The sequence below is a fragment of the Oncorhynchus kisutch genome, linkage group LG11 (assembly GCF_002021735.2).
Source record: "Oncorhynchus kisutch isolate 150728-3 linkage group LG11, Okis_V2, whole genome shotgun sequence".
Taxonomy (NCBI): Eukaryota; Metazoa; Chordata; class Actinopteri; order Salmoniformes; family Salmonidae; genus Oncorhynchus; species Oncorhynchus kisutch.
This window is the reverse complement of record NC_034184.2, coordinates 88,601,187-88,612,893: the sequence shown is the minus strand read 5'-3', so window position 1 is coordinate 88,612,893 and position 11,707 is coordinate 88,601,187. Positions and strand designations below refer to the sequence as shown.

Below are 11,707 nucleotides of genomic sequence, written 5' to 3'. Positions count from 1 at the left end.
AATTTTTGGAACGTTACTCTGCAACTCTAGGGAGAAATGATGATGATGAAAATATACATTCTGTTTATATTCTGTATCTGCGTTAGATCAGTTGTCTTGGTGTTATTGAAACATGTTGGCATCTTTCCGTAGATATGTATCTATTCTGTAAGTGGACAGTATATGAATAAAATGGAACAAGTTTAAATCCTATACATCTCCTTGTGATTTCTGATTGTTGTGCACTTCTTCATCAATAAGGAAAAAGAGAGGTACAGTAACCTACCCAATAGGTTGCATCATTTCCACATCCTCCCTACGCCTCAACACGCTTGTGTCAAAGCAAAAGTCTTAGTAATATACAGACCTGGTCATTCTGTATCATCAGAATCAACCGATACTGATTGCTAAAACATTTGCTAGATGTTTTTCATAAGTTGTAATATGACTGCGTTCCAAGTCATGTGTCAGAACAGACCAATGACCTTGGCTGTCCATGCTCCGCACCATTCTAGAACACCCGTTACAAGGAATCCATCACAGCTTGTTAATCATTGAAGAGGTTCTCATTGAGAAGCTACTGTATCCCTGGACGAACACCTGCTGCTAACAGGTGGTCAGATAGGCTTCTAGACAGAGAGATAACACTCGGATGAGGATGGGGATTGGTGGAGAAAGTGGGGGGAGGGTCGAGGCACAGAGGCTTGTGATTGGTGGAGAGGGAGAGGGTCAGGAGTTATAAAGGATGGGGATTGGTGAAGACAGCTTCACTGGCAACATGATGAAGATTCTTCTGCTTCTAGGATTTGTGGCAGTGGCCCTGGCTGAGGTGACACGTTTCGATGGGTAAAATATCAAACTTTTATTTTCAAATATTTTCAAATCACAAGTTCTCAGAATACGACATAGAAAAATATACTTAGAAAATTATGAAGATAGACTCTGTACATTGCAATCTATGCTACCATATGGCTTATTGGTGATGAATGGAGACCTCGTGAATGACCATGTGGACGACTGTATTCTGATATGTTTATTAATGTTCCTAGAGATCTATAAAATGTGTTCTATAACCCAGTTAGCGCATAACGTTCTGAGAACCATGTGTTTCTTAGAGCTTGGTGAGAGCGTGGTTGTCCTATGGTTAACTTGCATACAACCTTACCACAACGTTCTGAGAATGGTGCAGGATAGTTTTGGAACATTCTCAGCACATTTATAGAAAAAAACATACTTTTTGGGGGGTATTTTATTACCTTACCTTAACCCTTATCCTAACCCTTACCTTAACCCTTATCCTAACCCTTACCTTAACCCTTATCCTAACCCTTACCTTAACCCTTATCCTAACCCTTACCTTAACCCTTACCTTAACCCTTATCCTAACCCTTATCCTAACCCTTACCTTAACCCTTATCCTAACCCTTATCCTAACCCTTACCTTAACCCTTACCTTAACCCTTATCCTAACCCTTACCTTAACCCTTACCTTAACCCTTATCCTAACCCTTACCTTAACCCTTATCCTAACCCTTATCCTAACCCTTACCTTAACCCTTATCCTAACCCTTACCTTAACCCTTATCCTAACCCTTACCTTAACCCTTATCCTAACCCTTACCTTAACCCTTACCTTAACCCTTACCTTAACCCTTATCCTAACCCTTACCTTAACCCTTACCTTAACCCTTATCCTAACCCTTACCCTAACCCTTACCTTAACCCTTATCCTAACCCTTACCTTAACCCTTACCTTAACCCTTATCCTAACCCTTACCTTAACCCTTACCTTAACCCTTATCCTAACCCTTACCTTAACCCTTATCCTAACCCTTACCTTAACCCTTATCCTAACCCTTACCTTAACCCTTACCTTAACCCTTATCCTAACCCTTACCCTAACCCTTATCCTAACCCTTACCTTAACCCTTATCCTAACCCTTACCTTAACCCTTATCCTAACCCTTACCTTAACCCTTACCTTAACCCTTATCCTAACCCTTACCCTAACCCTTATCCTAACCCTTACCTTAACCCTTATCCTAACCCTTACCTTAACCCTTACCTTAACCCTTACCTTAACCCTTACCTTAACCCTTATCCTAACCCTTACCTTAACCCTTACCTTAACCCTTATCCTAACCCTTATCTTAACCCTTACCTTAACCCTTATCCTAACCCTTACCTTAACCCTTACCTTAACCCTTATTCTAACCCTAAACTTAAACCTAACCTTAACCCTTATCCTAACCCTTACCTTAACCGTTATCCTAACCCTTACCTTAACCCTTACCTTAACCCTTATCCTAACCCTTACCTTAACCCTTACCTTAACCCTTATCCTAACCCTAAACTTAAACCTAACCTTAACCCTTATCATAACCCTAAACTTAAACCTAACCCTAAACCTAACCCTAAATTTAACCCTTACCTTAACCCTTATCCTAACCCTTATCCTAACCCTAAACGTAAACCTAACCTTAACCCTTATCATAACCCTAAACTTAAACCTAACCTTAACCCTTATCCTAACCCTTACCTTAAACCTAACCTTAACCCTTATCCTATCCCTAATTGTAACCTAAGCAGTAGTTTATCAACAGATAGTTTGTTATTAGTATGACCATCTCTAGAGCATGTACACGTGAAAAAAACAGACTATCCAAATATAAGTGTTACCTTTAATTTGAATTTTGGCAACGATCTCCAACTGGTTTGACATTGGGAATGTTCTCAAATAGTTCAGGGAATGTTTTTCTGGTAAGAATTTCAGTACTTCAGCATAATGTTTCCTACAGGTAGTTCTATTCAATATTATGTTCTCAAATAGTTCAGGGAACATTAAGAAAAGAAACACAAACCAACTTCAGCAACGTTCAGAAAACGCTCTTAAAATACTATTTAAAAATATATACTTTCTGTTCTCAGCATCAAGAAAACTCTCTCTAGTCTCTATTTTGTTAAGTGTGTTCAGGTGTAAATCTCTTGTCTTGGTTGTCCAGGGAGAAAGTGTTCCGTCTGAAGCCTGTCCTTGATGATCATGTTCTCCTTATCAAGGAGCTGGCCAACAGCATGGAGGTACATAAGAAACCCTTTCACTATTCTTAGCCGAGCCAAGCTGTACTGGACTGGCCTGGTTACTGGTTACGATGCTGTCAAAGAAAAGAAAACATTTCATTTAAAATAATTTTGGTTCCCAGAGACTTATTTCATGCCCCCAAGGTTCCCACACTAGAACCAGAACACTTTGCCTCTCTATGCTGTAAAGGACTTGTTTGAAGATGTACAGTATGTGTTAAAATGTATGTCTCCCTCCATCCCTCCGTCCGTCCGTCTGTCCGTCCGTCTGTGTCTCCCTCTGCTGTTTGTGTTCAACTGTCTGTCTGTCTGTCTGTCTGTCTGTCTGTCTGTCTGTCTGTCTGTCTGTCTGTCTGTCTGTCTGTCTGTCTGTCTGTCTGTCTGTCTGTCTGTCTGTCTGTCGGTCTGTCGGTCTGTGTCTCCCTCTGCAGGTGGACTTCTGGAGTCCTGAGAGTGCTGACCTGGTGACCATCGATATTGACGTGGATCTCCATGTTCCTGCTGCCCACACTGACATGGTTTACACCATTCTGCAGCAGAGTGGCATGGAGACTGGGTAATACGATATGTATCAATACTGGGTGTCTGGGAAAATGTAGTAGTATCTTTATGTAGTAGTATATATATGTATATATATATGTATAGATACTACTACATACCACTACATATAGATACTACTACATAAAGATACTACTACATATAGATACTACTGCATACTACTACATATAGATACTACTACATACTACCACATATAGATACTACTACATACTACTACATATAGATACTACTACATATAGATACTACTACATACTACCACATATAGATACTACTACATACTACTACATATAGATACTACTACATACTACTACATATAGATACTACTACATACTACTACATATATATATACTACTACTACACACAACTACACAGTGGTGGGAAAAGTATCCAATTGTCATACTTGAGTAAAAGTATAGATACCTCAATAGAGAATGACTCAAGTAAAAGTGAAGTCACCCAGTAAAATACTACTTGAGTAAAAGTCTAAAAGTAGGTTTAAAATATACTTAAGTATAAAAAGTAAATGTAAAGGTAAAAGTACAAATAATTTCATATTTCTCATATTAAGGCAATCAGCACAATTTTCTTGTTTTTTTTAATTTACGGATAGCCTGGGGTACACTCCAACACTCATCATTTACAAACGAAGCATGGGTGTTAAATGAGTCCTCCAGAACACAGGCAGTAGAGATGACCAGGAATGTTCTCTTGATAAGTGTGTGAATTAGACAATTTTTCTATCCTGCTAATCATTCAAAATGTAACAAGTACTTCTGGGTGTCTGGGAAAATGTTTGGAGTAAAAAGTACCTAGTTTTCTTTAGGAAGTAAAATCAAAAGTAGTCAAAAATATAAATATAAATACCCACAAAAATGACTTAGTTGAACTTTAAAGTATTTTTACTTCGGTACATTAAATCACTGCTTCTACATATAGATACTACTACATACATCTACACCTGCATTGCTTGCTGTTTGGGGTTTTAGGCTGGGTTTCTGTACAGCACTTTGAGATATCAGCTGATCTAAGAAGGGCTATATAAATACATTTGATTTGATTTGACACATACACTACCATTCAAAGGTTTGGAGTCGCCTCTTCACTGTTGAATTTGAGACTGGTGTTTTGCGGGTACTATTTAATGAAGCAGCCAGTTGAGGACTTGTGAAGCATCTGTTTCTCAAACTAGACACTCTAATGTACATGTCCTCTTGCTCAGTTGTGCACCGGGGCCTCCCGCTCCTCTTTCTATTTTGGTTAGAGACAGTTTGCGTTGTTCTGTGAAGGGAGTAGTACACAGTGTTCTTCAGTTTCTTGGCAATTTCTTGCATGGAATAACCTTAATTTCTCAGAACAAGAATAGACTGACGAGATTCAGAAGAAAGTGCTTTGTTTCTGGCCATTTTGAGCCTGTAATCGAACCCACAAATGCTGATGCTCCAGATACTCAACTAGTCTAAAGAAGGGCAGTTTTATTGCTTCTTTAATCAGGAAAACAGTTTTCAGTTGTGCTAACATAATTGCAAAAGGATTTTCCAATGATCAATTAGCTTTTAAAAATTATAAACTTGGATTAGCTAACACAACGTGCCATTGGAACACAGGAGTGATGGTTGCTGATAATGGGCCTCTGTCTATGTAGATATGACATAAAATAAGGATCGGTGTCCAGCTAGCGGGACAACTTCCTGTGTAACTGGAGGGCGCGTAATTCAAATAAATTCAAATAGTTATTATAGATTTTAAACATTTAGGTACATATTAGTGTCTTATATCGCCTGAAAGATTAAATCCTTGTTAATCTAACTGCACTGTATGATTTACAATAGCCATTACAGTGAAAACATGCCATCTGATTGTTTGGGGACAGCGCCCCACATCAACATATTTTTCCACCGGCACATGCTTCATACATTCACAAATAACTATTAAATATTCACTTACCTTTTGAACATCTTCCTCTGATTTGTCATCCAAATGTTCCCAGCTATAATATTTAGTGTCGTTTTGATAGATAAAGTCCTTCTTTATATCCCAGAAAGTCTGATTAGTTGGCATTAGCGATTTGAGTAATCGTTCTTTCAACAAGTCAAAATACATTTCTGCTTACTCATGAGATACCCTATAATATAATCACACTATAATATTTATTTCGGAAAGAAGGATGTTCAATATGAAACCGATTTTAGCAGGTGCGCAACTTCATCATTGCCCGGAAAAGATACGGATTTCCAAGAGTGTCATCATACACAAACTGTTATTTCTTATGAGTTTTTGAAGTTACAAGCCTGAAACCTGGAACATAGACTGCTGCCACCCTGTGGAAGCCATAGGAATTGCATCCAGGGAGCTATTTCGCAATATGAGCTTTCTCTAAGAGGATGGTCTCTCAAAAAAAAAAAATTATTTGGATTTTCTCCTACCATATCTATTGTGTTATATTTTCCTACATTATTTGAATAGTTCTACAAACTTCAAAGTGTTTTCTTTCCAATGGTATTAATTATATTTATACCCTGGCTTCAGGGCCTGAGCAACAGTGAGTTTACTTTGGGCACGTCATTCAGGCGGAAATAGAGACAAAAGGTGGCCCTAAGAAGTAAAAGAATATGCTTTTTCCAGCTACAATAGTCATTTACAACATTAACAATGTCTACACTGTATTTCTGATAAATGTTATGTTATTTTAATGGACAAAAAAATGTGCTTTTCTTTCAAAAACAAATAGATACTACTACACTGACATAGTCTATACCCTGCTGCAGTAAAGTGGGATGGAGACTGTAATATAGATATTATACATAGATATTACTGTTATAAAGAAATCTACTACTGTTATTACTGTTACATAGATATTACTGGATACTATACTACTGTTATTACTGTTATATAGATATTACTGGATACTATACTACTGTTATTACTGTTACATAGATATTACTGGATACTATACTACTGTTATTACTGTTATATAGATATTACTGGATACTATACTACTGTTATTACTGTTATATAGATATTACTGGATACTATACTACTGTTATTACTGTTACATAGATATTACTGGATACTATACTACTGTTATTACTGTTACATAGATATTACTGGATACTATACTACTGTTATTACTGTTACATAGATATTACTGGATACTATACTACTGTTATTACTGTTATATAGATATTACTGGATACTATACTACTGTTATTACTGTTACATAGATATTACTGGATACTATACTACTGTTATTACTGTTATATAGATATTACTGGATACTATACTACTGTTATTACTGTTACATAGATATTACTGGATACTATACTACTGTTATTACTGTTATATAGATATTACTGGATACTATACTACTGTTATTACTGTTATATAGATATTACTGGATACTATACTACTGTTATTACTGTTATATAGATATTACTGGATACTATACTACTGTTATTACTGTTATATAGATATTACTGGATACTATACTACTGTTATTACTGTTATATAGATATTACTGGATACTATACTACTGTTATTACTGTTATATAGATATTACTGGATACTATAGTACTGTTATTACTGTTATATAGATATTACTGGATACTATACTACTGTTATTACTGTTATATAGATATTACTGGATACTATACTACTGTTATTACTGTTATATAGATATTACTGGATACTATACTACTGTTATTACTGTTATATAGATATTACTGGATACTATACTACTGTTATTACTGTTATATAGATATTACTGGATACTATACTACTGTTATTACTGTTATATAGATATTACTGGATACTATACTACTGTTATTACTGTTATATAGATATTACTGGATACTATACTACTGTTATTACTGTTATATAGATATTACTGGATACTATACTACTGTTATTACTGTTATATAGATATTACTGGATACTATACTACTGTTATTACTGTTATATAGATATTACTGGATACTATACTACTGTTATTACTGTTATATAGATATTACTGGATACTATAGTACTGTTATTACTGTTATATAGATATTACTGGATACTATACTACTGTTATTACTGTTATATAGATATTACTGGATACTATAGTACTGTTATTACTGTTATATAGATATTACTGGATACTATACTACTGTTATTACTGTTATATAGATATTACTGGATACTATACTACTGTTATTACTGTTACATAGATATTACTGGATACTATACTACTGTTATTACTGTTATATAGATATTACTGGATACTATACTACTGTTATTACTGTTATATAGATATTACTGGATACTATAGTACTGTTATTACTGTTATATAGATATTACTGGATACTATAGTACTGTTATTACTGTTATATAGATATTACTGGATACTATAGTACTGTTATTACTGTTATATAGATATTACTGGATACTATACTACTGTTATTACTGTTATATAGATATTACTGGATACTATACTACTGTTATTACTGTTATATAGATATTACTGGATACTATACTACTGTTATTACTGTTATATAGATATTACTGGATACTATAGTACTGTTATTACTGTTATATAGATATTACTGGATACTATACTACTGTTATTACTGTTATATAGATATTACTGGATACTATAGTACTGTTATTACTGTTATATAGATATTACTGGATACTATACTACTGTTATTACTGTTATATAGATATTACTGGATACTATACTACTGTTATTACTGTTATATAGATATTACTGGATACTATACTACTGTTATTACTGTTATATAGATATTACTGGATACTATACTACTGTTATTACTGTTATATAGATATTACTGGATACTATAGTACTGTTATTACTGTTATATAGATATTACTGGATACTATACTACTGTTATTACTGTTATATAGATATTACTGGATACTATACTACTGTTATTACTGTTATATAGATATTACTGGATACTATACTACTGTTATTACTGTTATATAGATATTACTGGATACTATAGTACTTCATACTTATATAGATAGTCTTTCTGCTCAGTGATGTATCATTGGATTTAGGTAAAACGTTGGGTGAAAAAAATCTGAAAATGGATGAGTTTTTCAATCAGTTTTCCACTTCGATTCAACGTCATCACATTGAATGTTTTGGTTGAAATGATGTGGAAACAACGCTGACTCAACTGTTTTTTGCTCAGTGGGAAGTATGTGGGTTACAGAGTGAAGCAAAAACTAAAGAGACTATTGAATTAAAGTAATCTGACCTTGGCAAGGTCCATTGAAGGCAGTGTGTCCATGGAACTAGCTGCTAAAGAGACTCAGCTGTTAAGTTCATCAGGAGTTGCAACTGAACATCAGAGACAGTGAAATTAAAACTTGTTAACGGTACAGGTTCCCCTAGGGGTACCACACCCTCCCGCTCAACTGAAACAGTGGCGCACAGAATGCAAAAATATTCTTAGAAATATTTAACCTCCACACATTAACAAGTCCAATAGCACAAATGAAAGATAAACACCTTGTTCATCTACCCAGCGTGTCAGATTTCTAAAATGTTTTACGGTGAAAACATAGCACATATTTATGTCAAACCACCACAAAGACACAGACGATATTCAGCCATTTTGCCGAACAAAGGATGCAATCACAAACGCAGGATTAAAAGAAAAATAATTCACTAACCTTTTGAAAATCTTCATCAGATGACAGTAATAGGACATGTTACACAGTACATTTATGTTTTTTTCAATAATATGCAATTTATATCCATAAATCTCCGTTTACATTGACGCCATGTTCAGAAAATGCACAAAAATGTCCGGAGAAATTATAGATAGCACCGCCAGATAACAGAAATAAACATCATAAACTTTGACTAAAGATACATGTTCTACATATAGTTAGAAAGATACACTGCTTCTTAATGCAACCGCTGTGTCAGATTTGTTTTTAACGTTACAGAATTAGTTCACTATGTAATAATCTGAGACAGCGCTCAGACGTAAGCAATATTTCTCCGCTATGTTGGAGTCAACAGAAATACAAAATTACAACGTAAATATTCCCTTACCTTTGATGGTCTTCGATCAGAATATAGTGGAAGGAGTCATACTTACCTAATATGACGTTTGGTTTCAGTTCGTGTGCCTTTATAGTAGCATATGCTACGGGTTCCAGCTGAAATGCATCCAAAATTACTTCTGGTCCCGAACAGTTGCGCATCAAAACTTCAAAATTACATATTATATGTCGACTAAACTTTTCAAACTAAGTGCAGAGTCAAGCTTTAGGATGTTCTAAACGTACAAAACAATTCTCAAATCTACCGGACAATCATGCTTCTTCTCAGGCATTCTGGAACAAAGAAGGTCTGCTCCAAAAGCGCGCTCTGGTCACCTTGTATTTTCTCACGACACTCACTCTTTTGCCTGCCAAAGGGTCAAAACTCGCGGGATTTGCACAATTAAACGCTGTACTGAATGAGGACATCTAGTGAAAGTGTCTCCAGATCCATAGCTGGTTGGGAAGGGTGGGGGCGATGACGTCAAAGTTGCCCCAACTTTCAGTACTCCAAAAATAGTTTGGGAGATTGCCTGCCCTGTGAGTTCTGCTATACTTACATAAATAATTCAAACGGTTTTAGAAGCTTTAGAGTGTTTTCTATCCAATAATTATTATTATATGCATATATTAGCAATTTTGGACAGATTTCTTTTCAGTTTACTATGGGCACGCAATTCATCCAAAGGGGGCAGTATTCTGCCTAGCCCTATTAAGAGACATGCTTCTGCTGTGGTAGAAAGAGCCATCAGTCGTGGTGTAAGGACATGGACTGGCGGTGGAATTTAAAAAGGCATTGAATTGCAGAAAGAAAAAGAGAACATTTAAAACAAGAAAGAGACTTTCCAATGAAAGAAAAATAATACAACTTGACAGTATAGTGTGAACACAGTTACACAGGGTGAGGTTAGAGGCCCTAACAAGTTTTAACCTCTTGCGACGACTAAACCGTAAAATCAAAAGACTGAAAACAAGAAAGAGACTTTCCAATGAAAGAAAAATAATACAACTTGACAGTATAATATTATACGTTAATCACTATCTAGTATGTACACTGAGTGTACAAAACATTAAAATTAAGAACACCTGCTTTTTCCATGACAGACTGACCAGGTGAATCCAGGTGAAAACTATGATCCTTTATTGACCTGTTATATCCACTTCAATCAGTGTAGATGAAGGAGAGGAGATGGGTTAAAGAAGGATTTTTTAAGCCTTGAGACAATTGAGACGTGTATGTGTGCCATTCAGAGGGTGAATGGGCAAGACAAAAGATTTTTAAGTGCCTTTGAACGGGGGTATGGTAGTAGATGCCAGGTGCACCGGTTTGTGTCAAGAACTGCAACACGGCTGGGTTTTTCACTCTCAACAGCTTCCCGTGTGTATCAAGAAAGGTCCACCACCCAAAGGACGTCCAGACAACTTGTCACAACTGTGGGAAGCATTGGAGTCAACATGGGCCAGCATCCCTGTGGAAGGCTTTCGACAGCTTGTAGAGTCAACATGGGCCAGCATCCCTATGGAAGGCTTTCGACAGCTTGTAGAGTCAACATGGGCCAGCATCCCTGTGGAAGGCTTTCGACAGCTTGTAGAGTCAACATGGGCCAGCATCCCTGTGGAAGTTTTCGACACCTTGTAGAGTCCATGGCCTGACAAATTGAGGCTGTTCTGAGGGCAAAAGGGGTGCAACAAGATATTAGAAGGGTGTTCCTGATGATTGTTATACTCAGCGTACATTGATGGGGGAATTGTCTCTGTTCTCAGGGTCCTGATTGAGGACCTGCAGGCTCAGATGGAAGAGCAGCTGGACAACAGAACCCCAGACCCCAGAGTACACAGCTACACCAAATACAACAGTTGGGACAAAGTAAGATTCTCTCTCTATCCTTCTATCTCTCTCTCTACCCCTGTCTCTCGCTCTCTCGCTCTCTCTCTGTCAATATATCCTAGTACAACAGTTGAAACAAGGTAAGATACTATCTCTCTCACTACCACTGTGTCTCTCTTTCTCCTCTCTTTCTCTCTCATCCCGCTC

At 36.2% G+C, this 11,707-nt stretch overlaps 1 protein-coding gene across 1 annotated transcript in view; it reads left to right on the top strand.

Moving 5' to 3' along the window:
- Nucleotides 1-701: 701 nt before the first annotated feature.
- Nucleotides 702-11,707, top strand: part of cpb1 (carboxypeptidase B1 (tissue)) — a 31,966-nt gene continuing 20,960 nt past the window's right edge. The window contains exons 1-4 of the mRNA XM_031836449.1: nucleotides 702-825; nucleotides 2,982-3,057; nucleotides 3,489-3,613; nucleotides 11,437-11,539. Coding sequence (XP_031692309.1) covers nucleotides 725-825; nucleotides 2,982-3,057; nucleotides 3,489-3,613; nucleotides 11,437-11,539 — 405 coding nt within the window. The 5' untranslated portion in view covers nucleotides 702-724. The remainder of the gene's footprint in view (nucleotides 826-2,981; nucleotides 3,058-3,488; nucleotides 3,614-11,436; nucleotides 11,540-11,707) is intronic.